General features: G+C 41.6%; 1 protein-coding gene across 1 annotated transcript in view; it reads right to left on the bottom strand.

Annotated features, from left to right (window-relative positions):
- Positions 1 to 7,641: 7,641 nt before the first annotated feature.
- Positions 7,642 to 16,005, bottom strand: part of LOC147899177 (cytokinin hydroxylase-like) — a 73,856-nt gene continuing 65,492 nt past the window's right edge. Inside the window, exons 8-9 of the mRNA XM_087377654.1 lie at positions 8,204 to 8,561; positions 7,642 to 8,079 (exon numbers count right to left, since the gene is read on the bottom strand). Coding sequence (XP_087233780.1) covers positions 7,642 to 8,079; positions 8,204 to 8,561 — 796 coding nt within the window. The remainder of the gene's footprint in view (positions 8,080 to 8,203; positions 8,562 to 16,005) is intronic.

Here is a 16,005-nt window from a genome sequence, read left to right as displayed (position 1 = left end):
TTCTCCTTTAGAATGTATCCGATTTACAATTGTATATGCCAGGATGGATATGCCATGAAGACCACGAGCTCTATTGATATCGTTAGTACATAATTAACACATACACAACATCACTAAAAAGTTATAAAGCCATGCCTAGAACATGGTAACGTCCATGATGAACTAGGATGCTTGGGTGAGCATTTTTTCATAATGCATAGCCTACAAGGAGCCCACTATGTATGAGAGAATATGTCATTGTTCATGATCTAAGAATCATCATCCCACTTTATCCATGACGTATATGATACATGTATATAAATCTCTTCCGCCATGATAAACATGACTAGATTGCCAGTCGCACTACATGTTATGCACATGGGGGTGATCTCTCCACCATAATAGTATGGCTTAGTTTGCTTCTTGGAAGTAGCATCGTTTGACAATTGATAGCCACGATCAACTCATTAGTAATGTGGAGGGGAGATGCACATACATAAACTATTCGAATGTTTTTTAGCTTTGACCACATTGACAAAATCAATGGAAGCATGGAGATACATTTGCTTTGTGCTTAATACAAAAGAGCTTCCACTCAAGCAGCGGTTCCCAGCAAGTATGCCTTGATGTCTTTGAACTTTGTGATAGATCCTTGCTTGGCTACATCAGTAGGAGGTGTTGGAATGTGGGGGAGAATAGATGCATTGTGGTGGCAAGAGGAGTGAGAACACAAAAGATGTAGCAATGGGTGTTTTATTCATTGTGAGAGGGAAATCCTTCTTTTATAGAAATGGAGAGAGGGTGTCCTAAATCAATGGCACCTCTCCTACATCAATGGAGGTAGCTCCTAAATCATAGGAACTCCACAATCATAGGCACCACCCCATGTGGGAGCCTTTGCATTACCTCATCACTTGTGTCATGGTCTATGGCACTAAGTGTGCCTCTTCTACACACACACACACACACAACCATATGATTGCTAGTGGATGTACACATGCACCTAGCAAGCCCTTGATCACCTATATCCCAACATACCTCCCTCAAGGGTTTGCCTCTTGCTATGTCAAGGATTCATGGTCACATAGTTTCTCATGCCATCTCATGGTGGTCACACATGCCATCTTATGGTGGTCAAGGATAAATCTATGGCTAGGGTCTCATGCTAGCAAAGGTGCCCAAGGGTCAAGGCTTACAAAAATGGGATAGACCCCCCCCAAATGGTTATCTCTCTTGCATGTACAAGGATTAATCATAGGCCTTTGTGTGGACCTAGTTTCTCATGTCTGTAAGAGGTACCATGGGAGCAAACACACATCACATGGCCTACATCATATGGTGATCAGAGGTGATTTACAAAAGACAAAACACATAACATTCTTTTTGGAGTACTATTCCAGGCAGCAGAGAACCTAAAAAATTGACCAAATGATGATAAATAAAATTCAAAAGACAAAGTGCTCAAAAGGCATAGTCTTTATCTTCTACCACAAAGTTTGATTTTCATTTGTTGATGGAGTCTCTCCTTCAGCAAGATTTTCTTTGTTGTTGATGCAGCTCTTCTTCACATGAAATGCTTCATTCTCTTGGGAGTCATTCCTCTCCTCTTCTTAAGCTTATTGTCTCTTGGAGAGCAGCTGTAGAGAAAACCTTTTTAGGTGGCAATACTCCATAGTATGATTTTGTATTCCACAAAAGGCACATATCTTTTTCTTGGTGTTCACCTTGATGAAATATTCACCATTACAAGTATTTCCTCTCATTCTAGGCTTCTTTTGGAATGCTTTCCTCTGAGATACATAATCAATGTTAGAGGAACAATATGATGAATGTATATTGGGAAGGTCTTACCACTAATGTGGCAGTGTCTAGTCCCTTACAAAGAAGTCTCCTTCTCCACAAGTATAATTGGTTGTATGGATATTCAATGGTCCATCTTAGAAGCAGATATCACTATTGCCCCCAAATTGAGCCATCTGAAATTGGAGGGTGCAATTAAAGCTGAAGAGAAAAGCTTTGAGAGAGATTTCAAAGGCAAATGGAAGCTCTTACTGAGGACTACTTCTAGCAAAGAGGATTGCCAAAAAAACGCACAACATTGCTCATGACAGTAGCGCATTCTCCGATTGGTCTTTTGCTTGTTTCTCCTTATTCCAACAAACATTTGAGCTCAAATTTTATGAGCAGCAAGCTCATAGTGTCGCCCATTTGTGGCTAAGAGAAATGGGCAAAATATTGCATTAGTAGGCAAAATTGCTTGAAAGTTTGGAGAGTAGAGATCATGTCGGCACGGGCTACAGAGAGCATCTCTCTCTAAGTGATTGGTGTCAAAGGTGTGCCCCAAGTATAGAAAAATATAGCTCAAAGGGCTCTAGGAATGGTCACTTAATGGAGGATAACGGAGCTAAGCAAAATCTGGAGAGAAAGAGGACAGAAATGAAGAAGAAGATGATGAGGTGGCATATTGAAGCTACAATGGGCTAGGGACTCAAGGAGGCTCTAATTCTAAATTTTGAAACGTGGGGGAGAATAGATGCATTGTGGCAAGAGGAGTGAGAACACAAAAGATGTAGCAATGGGTGTTCTATTCATTGTGAGAGGGAAGTCCTTCTTTAATAGAAATGGAGAGAGGGTGTCCTAAATCAATGGCACCTCTCCTACATCAATGGAGGTAGCTCCTAAATCATGGGAACTCCACAATCATAGGAACCACCCCATGTGGGGGCCTTTGCATTACATCATCACATGTGTCATGGTCTATGGCACTAAGTGTACCTCTTCTACACACACACACACACACACACACACACAAAACCATATGACTGCTAGTGGGGATGCACACATGCACCTAGCAAGCCCTTGATCACATATATCCCAACAGGAGGTACATCTAGTATGAGAGGTTCATAATCCATCTCCATGATAACCATGCAACTATCCAGGGTTTCTCCCTCAACCATGCTCAAAAAACCCTATAGACCGAGAAGAAATTGAGTAGATCTTCATCTATAATTGAGTATGAGAGTTTCTTGGCAACCTCATCAACCACCTCATTCTTCTCCTTTGAGAATGTCATGTAATCCTTCATGGCTACATCCATGCAAGTAAAAGTATACACAGTAAAAAAGACAAGTAGTAATCAAAACACAGTTTCCAGCAAAGAACCATCTTGAGCATTTGAACAGTAGCAAAGTACTCCCTTTCCATTTTTGGAACATGGATAATCGTACATCTCTTTAGCCTCTAACTTGCCAAAAGGAATAAGTAGGCTGAATACTATCAAACAGTTACATATCAAGATATTGTTTCCAAGAAGATCCCAAAAGGAGTTATAATTGCTCATCATGGTTCTTGGTAACTTCCATCACTACTCATTTATGACTCTTGACCTTCCCACTACACCTATGACCATACTTGTCCTTTCACTTAGCCTAGGTGCCAAAATCCCCCTGAACACTTGTCACTTCCGATGCTCAGCTCTTTTTGGAACAAAAAAGCATAGACATGAACCCTTAGCTACTACTAATTACATTGGTGCCATTTCATGGCCACATGCCAGGGTTGGGAGCCCATAAAATATAATGTCATCCATTCTATGTCAAAAAAAATGAATAAATAGAATGATGAATGAATAGATATGTTCGCTTTCCACTGGCATGGAATGGAAACATTGCTCTGATCAAGCAAATAGAAATAAGTCTATGAAGATTCAACATCCGCAGCATATGTTGGTGTAGAGTCCTGAAAGAAATCCCTCATTATTCTCTAAAAGATCTACATTTGACCTCGATTAAACGATTGGAATATTGAGTTCTGAATCAGCTTTAATCCCTTGGCTGAATTTTGATTTTTGTCTAGAATTTACCACAATCGGACTGAGATCGGACTATTGTAGGACTCTAATTTGAATGTCAAAATCTTTCCAATAATAGAGTTAGAAAACATAGTGAGAAAGCTAATACAATTCAAAACTATGGCGTCTATCAGATTTTGAAAAAAGCATAAAAAATGAGAGAATCGAAGTCAGACTATGCTTGGGCTTCGGTCTGATCACCACATGAGGAATTAAAGATCACAACAAATACCTTAATAATTTGAAAACTTCCCTTTACTAAAATCATATGAAAAGTCAATTTGTCATACAATTTCCAACCTTCGCAATGCATCCAACCTTCGTCAGATTGCCTAAAACATGCCCGGATTACTTTCGGTTGGGCATATTGTTGGACTGTTTGTTGTTTTCCCTTTCCCCAAGCTTTCATTTGATGTATTTTTTGACCTCAAACACTTGCCAAGTGTGAGAATATTTTCGGTATGAAGTAGAGATGATTAGGGGACTCCTCTGGGTTGTTTTGGCTCCATTTTGGTCTCTTTTGGCTCCGGGTTTAGTCCTCCTTTCTCATTTATCTTTCATCCTTATCATTTCATCCACATCAGCATCAATATCATCATTATCATTTTTTGATTTTGTTTTTGTATTTGTTTCTAAATTTTCAGTATGTGCTTTTGCACTCAAGTCCTCCCAAATAGCTGGAACTTTGCCAAAACTAGGATTGAACTCTAAACCAGAATTTGATTGCATAATATCATCACTCGTAGAAAAACATTCATCTTCAAAATCAATAAAAGCATCATAAAACATTTTAGAGTCATCATCCTTCAAATCTGAAATTTCTATTTGGGAAACCACCTCAATGAGTGATTCCTTCGGAACATTGTCCTTACCATTTTCTTCACCCAATGATTGAACTAATTTTATTTTCATTTTGCAATCATCAAGATATTGGTATTCACCCTGATTTCCATCTGACTTCTTTTCTTTGTCTACTGCATACTCAATTTGATCATCACTTTGGCATGCATTGTCAATTGTGGACTGTAGAAAATCAACATTTTTGTTGGAAAAACACCCTTCCATGAGTTGGTTAGCCATACCCAAATCAAAATATGTTCTAGGTGAGTATAAACCATATATAGGAATAACTCTCAGTCATCTGACGTTTGTTGTCATATGAATACTTCAAATCTAAGTGGACGATGCTTGAATTGAAACAATTGATGTTGAAGTCCTCGGCTCAGCTCTTTCCTCTTTTCTAAAAGGTAACTCCAAAAGATTTGATTTTAGACACGTTTCTGACAAAGTGGAAAGCCGAATGGGAGAATCTTACATCCAAAGGCATCAAAATCATCACTTGCGATTGGCAAAAGGCTATGGAGAAGCTGATCCACATTAATGGGGAGACTTTGCTGCCAAATGCTAGTGAACTTGAGTACATCCACAAAGTCATCTCCACTATATGCAAAAAGCTTCCTCCACCTTTGGTCTAGGAGTCTCCATGAAAACGTCAAGACTCGATAGAAAGTCCCCATGTGAAGTGTTGGTTGCTTTACCGTCCAACTTGTCATGCGCATCCACAAGTGAAGCTTGAGCTACGGCTGCGTGATCTGTCCATGAGGACTATAATATGGAAGGAAACAAGAGCATTCACTATCCCAAAGATTTCTTCAACTTCAAACCTTGTGTAGGATGGAAAATTTTTGCATACTCCCTCTTTTCTTTGTCATGTACTTAATCCTCCATAAGCCATAAAACTTGGAGAAAATTAGCACCAAAACCAAATGCATGATCGCCAAATATAATCGGGTACATTTAGCTTTGAACATTCAAGAACTTGTTCAACCATCTTGAGCATTGGAACTATAGAAAAAGTACTTTCTTTCCATTTTTGGAACATGGATAATTGTACCTCTTTAGCCTCTAACTTTCCAAAAGGAATAAATAGGTTGAATACTATCAGAGAGTTACATATCAAGATAGTGTTACCAAGAAGATCCCAACAAGAGTTATAACTGCCCACCATGGTTCTTGGTGACTGCCACCACTACTCATCTATGACTCTTGACCTTCCCACTACACCTGTGACCATACTTAGATTTTGACTTAGCCTAGGTACCAAAATACCCCTCAACAATGACTTAGCGAGATAGGCTCTATGGAGCCAAGACTTATTGACTAGGCATTAGCTTTATTGTGGAGACAAGTCTGAGCATCTAGGCATCCACTAGGTGACCATGTACATACAAGAGTTCTCTAAATTGTCATGAAGCTCTCCATGTCCGGATGGTATGGTAAAAGGATTGCCTATGGCATAGTAGGCATACATAGCCTCATGAAACCCTACATCCATATGCTGCTTAGAGCTCAGATAAGCATGTTGCATGTGCTTGCATACTAAGGTGCCACGTGGGTTTAAGTATTGGCCATTCTCTTTTGGCCATCCCCGTATTCTCCTATATAAATGGCCATTCATATGATCTCCCAGTACACTATCCTAGATCTCCATTCTTTTTGAACGGCCATTCCTTTCTACATTGCCACTGTCATGAGCTCTTAGGTTCCATAGGATCTCCTGTGGCACTCTACTAGTTAAGGCCATTCTCTTATAGCCAAGTATCCAATTTACATGGGCATTTTTCCTCTATATATACATGAATAGTACTCTACTATTTCCTTATTAATGGCCATGCTCTAACTGGCCACTTTCTGACATGCTTTCAAGAATGTGGATACTATAGAAAATAGTTGGTCCTTTTGATTGACAACATCTTCGACATTGTGCGCCCAAGCCGTTTCTCCCTTTTTTCAAGGGACACCAATATAGCTAATGTAACCCTCTTTGTAACTAGTTGATCTAAGCTGTGCACCCCTTTCACTTTCTGTAGGCCATTTCTCAGGTTAGAGAGTATTGCCTCTTGGGCGTGCATCTCCTGAGATATTGGTAGGATTGTTACTCTATAAAATTAGGGTGCAGGCTAAAGCTTGTAAAAACTCAAGACTTCCTAAGCAATGGTCATTTCGTCAGGTAGGTTTTATTTTCCATGATGCACACCTCTTCCTAAGCAATGCACACCTCTTCCTCAGGTAGGTTTTATTTTCCATAAATTTCGTCTCATAGAGGGACGCAAGTGCATCCCAAGCTTCCTTGGTTGTTTTGGCATTGCTCACGTTCAACAGCTGCGTGCTCTCCAATCGATGAAACAATTCCTGCTTTGCCTTTGAGTCTTCTCGTTCCCAGTCCTTGACTTCGCCTTCTTCGTCTTTGTGTGGCTTTTTTATTGTCTCCAGTCACGATCATCCATAAATCTTTTGCTTGGAAAATTGCCTTCATTCGTATCTTCCAAGTGCGGTAGTTTTCTCCGTTGAACCTATCAACCAATTGGAGAGTCGTTGGCTCCATGGTGATTGTTGAGAGAACAATACACTCAAACCTTTCAATTTACTCAGTGGTGTCTATCTTCACGGACTCAAGGTCACCAAAATTGCAGCATGCCTTGTTCTAGGTGGGCTTCAGGCTCAGGGGTGGAACTAATGCTCCGATACCATGTCTGAAATAATGCAAGCAGACTCGGAACAAACCTATTGAATCAAATGCGAGACACAGGAGAGAGTTGGAAACATTGTGTGTGTATTCAACCATGAAACTTACGTACAAATAGCTAGAGGCCAACTGAATTGGGTTACAACCATATTTTAGGGACCATGCTCACAATCAGCCGTCGTTTCAAGTCTCCCGTGTGCTTGATTACTACTAACATGGTTTATTGCCAATAGTGCTTGACTTAGCTTGTTATAACATATAGTATATTCATGATCATAAGAAGTCACTGAGTCTGCTTCAACCTTTGAAGGATTATAGGAACACCGTGCTTGGGCTTGAGTGTGAGTACAAACACAGGTGCATGCCTATAGTTTGGTGAAAGATGGAACCTGAAGCGAGAGAGTATCATCGCCAGCACCACCTTCGCCTCTATGATTGCAAAATTCTGGCCGACACAGTTCCTCGGTCCGAAGGAGAAAGGTAGAAAGGCCATCGGATGATTGGAAGCCTTAGCCCCACCTTCTGCAAATCGCTCCGGTTTGAACTCGTTCGCATCCTTCCCCCAAATGTTCTCGTCGTGGTGAATTGCCAGAACGGGCACCCATAACGATAGGCCTTTTGGGATGAGCAGATCTCCTAGTTTTATATCCGAGAACGCCTGCTTTGCGAGGAGAGTTGCCGGCGTGTAGAGTCGTAGCGACTCGTATAGGATCATGCCCAGCTGCACATCGGTCACAATGTACACTTAAGAACCTCACATAGGATAGAATTGAGCAGAGATCTGCAGCGAAGCCATGTTTTAGAAGCTAAGGTGACAGCCGCTCGATTTTCGAGTCTGAACTCACCACTTTCAACTGGCTGAGGACGTCCGCCTCAGGAGGGCTACCTTTGCAAACATTTAGGAGCTCTTCCCGAGCACGCTCTTGCCACACGGGATTGGCAGCAAGCAGCATGATGGTCCAGGTTAGGAGGATGGACGTGGTATCGTGCCCCGTAAAGAAGAAGGTCTTGCATTCATCCATAAGCTGCTGTGACGTGTATCGGAACCTGCGTTCCTCTTTACGAGCCGCGTCAATCTCAGACAACATAAGACCCAAGAGATCGTGGCCATAGAAGGGGCTACTGCCCAGCTTGAGCGAGTCCCTGCGAGCTTGGATGATGGCAAGCAGCGATGTTTCCACTTCGTTCTTCAATTTCCGGATCCTGCATTGCAATTTCTCACAACAATCAACAAGAGGACACATATCTGCTTTGAATGTCCAACCTACAGAGCAGAGGACTTGACCAGATACATCTATTTTGAATGTTAAATTCATTCGTGTTTCTTGCAAGGAGAAAGAGAACAATTTGCATGAATGACGAGGCTCATCAACGAGAGAGAAAAATGATCTCCATGCTAGACTCGACATCTGCACCTGGGTTTACACGTTATACATCGCACTTTCAGAGAAGAATCGATTGCACGTAAGGCATCGCTATCTACATAAGCATCAAAGCTCTATCCATTCACCAGGCACCCAACTGAAAAGAAATACGAAATAACAATAACAAATGGACAATGCAAAACGAGAAGGACTCGGTGATTTTCATTCAGTGATTTTCATTACATTTTCTCTAGTGATATACATGAAGTCCATCCGAGGAAAATAGCAGCCAACGTGCTAGAATGAATTACAATGACAATGGAGGTCGTGCTAGAATGAATTACGATGGAGGTGCTAGGTGCTCAAGGGCTAAGACCTTGCATGCGTACAATGGAGGTGCTGGAATGAATTACAATGGAGGTGCTAGGTGCTAGGTGCTCAAGGGTTAAGACCCTGCATGCGTACACGTGGAGTGCATGCACTATATCGAAACTCCATGTTTACTCCTCGTGGCTTCATCAACTAACCACACCAACTACCTGGGTCGTGGGGATGACCCCAACATCCCCCCCTCAAACACGACCTAGGGGAATGAACTTTGAACTTTGATTCGTTTATGCGACACTAGGTGGTATGTGTGAATAAACACCCAGAAGATCTCTAAGATGGGAGAACCGAGGCCGAGGAAGAGATTTGGTGAGAATGTTAGCTCGCATTTCTTCCGTTGGGAGATAACAAACTTGAAGACTGACTTCCTTTACGAGATCCCGGATAAAATGGAAATACAACGCAAAATGCGTCGTGCAAGAATGTAGAATTGGATTCTTCGTAAGTGCAATGGCACTCTGATTGTCACACCAAAGTACACTTGGTTCAGAAGGATCTAAACAAGTGAGGTCCTGCAGCAAACGCCAAAGCCACACAACTTCACGAGATTCAGTAGATGCCGCAATATATTCAGCTTCTGTGGATGACAAGGCAACCACCTTTTGTTGCTTACTGATCCAACTTATTGATGTGCCACTAATGAGGAAACAACATCCCGTGACAGATCTCCCGGTGGTGATATCCGTGCCCCAATTAGCATCTGAAAAAGCATGAAGTTGCAAATGAGACACTTGAGAGGATTGAAATTTGAGCCCAAAATCAATGGTGCCTTTCAAGTAATGAAGAACCCGCTTGAGCGATTGCCAATGCACAAGAGAAGGCTTGGAGTTGTACTGAGACAGTAAGATCACATGGATGGCAATGTCAAGTCGACAACAGACCATGGTATAAAGCAAACTACCAACCAAACTTCGATATGGAAACTGAGATGCACTGTGATGAAGAGGTGGACAATTTAAGAGTGCAGTGGCTCCAGGTTCCATAGGAGTATCTACTGGATTACATGTACTCATATTGTACTTAACAAGCATATCACTGATGTACTTGTGCTGACTGAGGTGGATGATACTAAGAAGAATGATCTCGGTGAATTTCCATGCCCAAACAATACCCAACCTCGCCAAGGTCCACCATGTCAAATGTAGCATGTACTGATCCTTAGTGAACTGGAGAGTGGAACAATCATTGGAGAAATAAGAATATCATCCACGTATAATGCCAACATTACAAGAGCTGAGGCGTGTGAAGCATGTAAAGATCTGTTGATGTAGTGAAGCCAATTGAATGCAAATAGCCATCAATTTTCTCAAACTGCTTGTTTGAGACCATAAATGGACTTACGTAATTTGCATACATGATGATACGGTTGCGCATCCACATACCCCAGGGGTTGAATCATATATATTTCTTCATGAATATCACCGTGGAGGAACACTGTCTTTACGTCCATTTGATGGATCTCCAAATCTGCATGGGCTGCATATGCAAGAAGCACTCGTACTGTAGTGAGCTTGATGACAGGAGAGAAGGTCTCTAAATAGTCAATACCTGCGACCTGAAAGTACCCCTTTGCCACAAGGCGTGCTTTATATTTGGAGTGAGGTACCATGTGCAATTCTTGATCAGAGAATCATATTATTCCTCCATAGCCTCCCGCCATTTCTGAGCATTTGGTGCAGCCAATGCTTCTTCATGATTGGATGGGTCAGGACCAGCATCAATTTAAAAATGTGCCTGAGCTTGCACCCATGGGCGTTCAGCTGCATAGTTGACGGAGGCATTCTCTATAATCTTGAGAGGGGGTTTTCGAGAACGAGGTGGCAAACGAGAGATTTATTCCACATCCTAAGATGGTGTTTCTTCGTATTCTCAAAACATATAATCAAACACCGAATGGACTTGTACCATTAAAATATGGCGAACTTACACGAGGATCTTCTGCAATTGGAGTTGAGTCTTGTGTTGATGAAGATGAGGGCATGATCACTAGAGGCGGATCATATGTTAGCTCAGTTGGCTCCCAGTGGAACTACCAATTGAACATCAGCAATTTCATTAGCAGAAGGTAATCCATGATAAGCGGAATCAGACTCAAGAAACTCAAGAATAGATGGATCTTCAGCATGATTTGTCATTCCTAGGAACTTGTCTTCGTGGAAGATGACATCAATACTCATGATCATGCGCGCTTTGAGTGGATCCCAAAGCTTATATCCAACTTGGTTTTCCAGATAACCAATAAAAATGTCTGGGATCAAATTTGTCACAATGCATTGTGGGGATCTTGGCAAACGCCTGACATCCAAAAAATTTGAAATAAGAAACATCTGGTTTGATACCCTTCCATAGATCATAAGGCGTGGAGTCTTTCAATGCGGAGTGAGGAAGATGATTCTGGACGTACACAGCAGTGTGGACTGCTTCGGTCCAGAACGATGCATCCAAACTGCTATCAATAAGTATGGTATGAGATAAATCATTGGTGGTTCTATTCTTGCATTCTGCGATGCCATTTAGTTGAGGAGTGTATGGCACCGTAAGTTCTCTGATGATTCCCTCCTGCTGGCAAAATGTGTGAAATGCATTACTGAGGTACTCACCTCCATTGTCTGATCGGAACGCTTTGAGCTTGTGGGCTGTCTGCAACTTAGCCATACTGCGGTACTATTGGAAGCAATGGAATGCTTCAGACTTGTTCTTGAAGAAATAGACTTCCGTCCACCTACTTGCATCATCTATGAAGGTCATGTAATATCTGCTCCCTTCCTTGGAGGCAATGGGCATAGGTCCACATAGACCCGAATGTACCAATGCAAGAAGTTGACTGGTCTTACGACTCTGAGAAAATGGACGTCTAACAAGCTCACCTAACACACAAGCTTCACATGCTCCTAACTTGGAATGATCAGGAAGAGACAAACCTAGGACTAGACTCTGAGAAAGAAGATGCTTAATATTTTTAAAGCTCGTGTGAGCAAGACGCTTATGCCATAAGTATGTGTGACTATCACCAGTGGCTACATTTTTAATTTTGGATGTATCCGTGAGCAGATACAATGATTGATGCCTTACACCCTCTGCTACTGTTTGCTTTGAATTTTCATGATTCACGAATAATGCACAAATTCATGTTGAACTCCACTACGACTCCCATATTGGTTAATCTAACTACTGAAATCAAATCTCTCTTCAAATTTGGGGCGTACAATACTCCAGACAGTCGAAAAACATCACTCAATGGAAGTTCAAATTCAACATCTCCAACTCCTTCAATCGCATGCTCGGTGTCAACAGTTCGTTTTGACGTGCATGGTGTATAACATATGAACCAATCTTTGTGATAACTCATGTCCTGATTCGCTCCTAAATCGAGTATGAGGCTATCTATGACACATGTTTTGCTCCTTTTGCATGTTGTTGGTGCCTCATGAACATTGTTCATTCGTACCTTGTCTCCTTCGGATTTCATCGTTGACGACCCTGTTTGAAATTCCTTCACTTGCCGCTCCGGTCTGCTAGCTTCTTTCAACACTTGAATTAGAAGTGTCCTTCAATTCCACAATATCTGCACTTACCCTTGCGTCTGGATGATCGAGTACCACTCGCCATCCAAGCTTGATCTTTTATTGGCGTATTGACCGTCAACGCTCTTTGTCGCATGCGATCCCATGTCAATTCTCATGGTCTCTTCTTCATACAATGCCTTTGCTGCTTGTTCCCACGTCAGATCCTTGTTAGTCATCAAGGTGCTTCAAAATGCATGCAAGTTGCTTGGGAGAGATTGATATAGCTTTAGATTTTGTTGCTCTACCGAAATTTTGTATGTTTTTCCTGCCCATGCAAGCTGATCATTAATCTCTTTCATGCCTCTGACGTGAGTACGCACATCATTACCTTCGACGTACTGCATGTTATCGAGTTTGTGTAGCAGATGCAGCACTTCGACTTCAGACTTTCTTTCATACTTGTTCTCCAACCATGTCCACAGTCCATGGCTACTGTCGAATGGTGCCTCTAGAACAATCTCCTTGTTCAGGCTAAACCCTATTGCAGCTAAGGCTTTGTCCTCCTTGGATTGCCACACCTTAGCTTTAGCCACTCCATCGGGTTTCTTGTTTGTACCATCGACAATCAAGCAGTACCCTTCACCCTTCAGATGCAAGATCATCATCCTTTTTCATGCTCCAAAATCGGTCCCATCAAACACAAGAACAAGGCGAGAGTATTACAAGACGTTGCGATTGACATCACTCTGATACTAATGAAAGGAAATACAAAATAACAATAACAAATGAACAATGCAAAACGAGAAGGACTCGGTGATTTTTTTACATTCTTATCTACTGATATACATGAAGTCCATCTGAGGAAGACGGCAATAACAGCCCAACCAATGTGCTAGAATGAATTACAATGGAGGTACTAGGTGCTCAAGGGTTAAGACCCTGCATGTGTACACGTGGAGTGCATGCATTGCATCCAGTGAACTCCACGTTCACTCCTCGTGGCTTCATCAACTAACCACACCTACTACCTGGGTCGCGGATGACCCCAATGTGGGGGTTAAAGGTCAGTGTGCCTTTACCCCGGTTATGTACAATACTCAAACATATATATAAATGAATGAAAAAGAAGATTAGGGTGTTCTGCACCCACTAAAACTTGTGTGGCTCGCGGTTTCTCTCTCTCCCTCTTCCGTTCTTGCTTCCGTTGAGAGCACTCTCAACTAGTATCAGAGCCCGGGTGATCTAGCTGAGCGTGCGTGAATGCCCGAAAGCTCAACAGTTGTGTAGGAGAAAGGAGAAGCTCTGTGGGAAGCTTTGTGGGTGATTTTACTTGCATTCGAGTGCACAAAGATCTTGAAGGAACCTTTGGAAAAGTCACTTTGGTTCTGCGAAGTGGTTTTGAGAGCATGTTAAGTGTTTTCAAAGAAAAAGTCGTTTTTTAAGCTTTTCCCTATTCCGTTCGACGACAGAGACTCCGTATTGACTTGTAGAGGAAACTATTGCTTGCTTTTGGTGTCCACTTCACTTCAGCAGCTTGGAAACACCTTCATTCTTGAATCTGGAATCATTTTATTGGAATTCTGACTCACTGTGTCAGTTCTTACGTTTTTCTGCCCGGGTGTTGGAACTCAAGTTTGGAGCAACCATTTGCAGATCTGTCAGTTCCGGTGGACTCAGGAGGTCCTAAAACTTCTATGTTGCTCATCATTCGCACTCCGGTGGAGTTTACAAACCATTCTCTTTCCAAAAATGTTTTTCAGTCCATGTGTTGAACCCAGTGATTGAGACCACGATTTTCAAAACCGTCTGCCCCATTGCATTTCGGACGCCCAAAAACCCTTACCTGTCAATTCTTGTGCGATTCGGTGGAGTATTTTTAGATTTATAGATCTCTGTGTATGGATTTCGTCTCTCTGTTATGCATTTTTCATTCTAAGGTTTTGAAACCTTAGATTTATGCCACATGGTAGTGGATAAGTGTTGACTCCCATTTCTCTAAGGATTTTGGAGTTCCAGCAAAAGAGAGATATTTGTAGATGATCTTGCTGAGTCCGATTATGCAATGGCGCCCATGTTTTGAGGCATCTCAGGTTCTATTTTCAGTAGCGGTCATTACCATGAGACCATGATTTCTTGAGCATACCTTATGCAGATCACTTTGGGTACAGTTTGAGCCATTGTGCGCTCATTCGTGGTGTGCATTGGGTTGCAGTGGTTGATTTATAGGCCATTTGGATGCATTGCGATCCTTATTGGATGTGCTGATAGGCCCAGATTGTTTTGTGGGATGCTATTTTTTATGGACACTTTGCACATGGATGCTATTTTATGCTGAGGGATAGCTTTGACACATTGCAAGTGATGCACTGATAGTGTTATGCTCTCTTGGATGAGATATTATTGATGCATATGCCTATGGATAGTATTTATTCTTGAGCCATTTGGCACTTATTGGCATTTTGGATTGCCATTGCAGTTGGCATTTTCTTTTGGGCTAGATTTGCTCATATGGATGCATAGTACATGCACATGAGTCAGCTGTATCTTTTGATGCTTTGAGCTTTGAGTTTCGGTGACATTTCACTCTATTGTGGCATACACATTTGGGTGCACCTAGTATTTGGTGTGATTCTCCTTGCAGGTACTAGCATTTGGGATTTTGTTTCATTTCCATCATGGCATCCTCTTCCATGTCTGAAAAGGAGTTTTTCAGCATTAAAAGTTTGATGGGACAAACTTTTATTTGTGGAAAGAATAGATAAGGGATGTGCTTATTCAAAAGAAGCAGATTAAACCCTTGGCAAGTATTGAAGCTAAGCTTGCAAATATGTCTGAGGATGATTGGAATGAGTTGGCTACATTAGCAAAGTCTACTATTAGACTTCATCTTGCAGAGTTAGTTTATTTCACAGTAGTAAATGAGCAGACTACGGAAGATCTGTGGAAAAAACTGTGTACCACTTATGAGAAGGAAATTGCCTCTAATAAAGTTTACCTCATGAAGAGATTGTTTGAGCTGCAGATGAAGGAAGGGGTCTCCATTGCTTCTACTTGAATGAATTCAATATTATTTTCAGCCAACTTCAGGCTCAGAAGATGAATTTTGATGCAAAGACTAAGGCAATATTTCTCTTATGTTCATTGCCATCCTCATGGGATATCTTCCGTACAGTTGTTAGTAACTCTATACCTAGTGGAGTACTAAAATTTGATGATGTTGTGGGTAGTTTGTTGGCCGAGGAGATTAGACGAAAGTCTATGGATAGCAACAAGCAGGATGCAGCCTTAAATGTGCAGATCCTAAGTCTAGGAAATGCATCTTTCTGGGTTATGGTAAAAGTGAAGAGATGGGCTATCGTCTCTGGGATCCAAAAGCAAAGAAGATCATAC

This window comes from Dipteris shenzhenensis, chromosome 8, assembly GCF_047967505.1.
Source record: "Dipteris shenzhenensis isolate YYH24624 ecotype China chromosome 8, Dip_SZ_1.0, whole genome shotgun sequence".
In the NCBI taxonomy this organism is placed as follows: domain Eukaryota; kingdom Viridiplantae; phylum Streptophyta; class Polypodiopsida; order Gleicheniales; family Dipteridaceae; genus Dipteris; species Dipteris shenzhenensis.
Note: the sequence above shows the minus strand (reverse complement) of the source record. Positions and strands in the feature narration are given on the sequence as shown.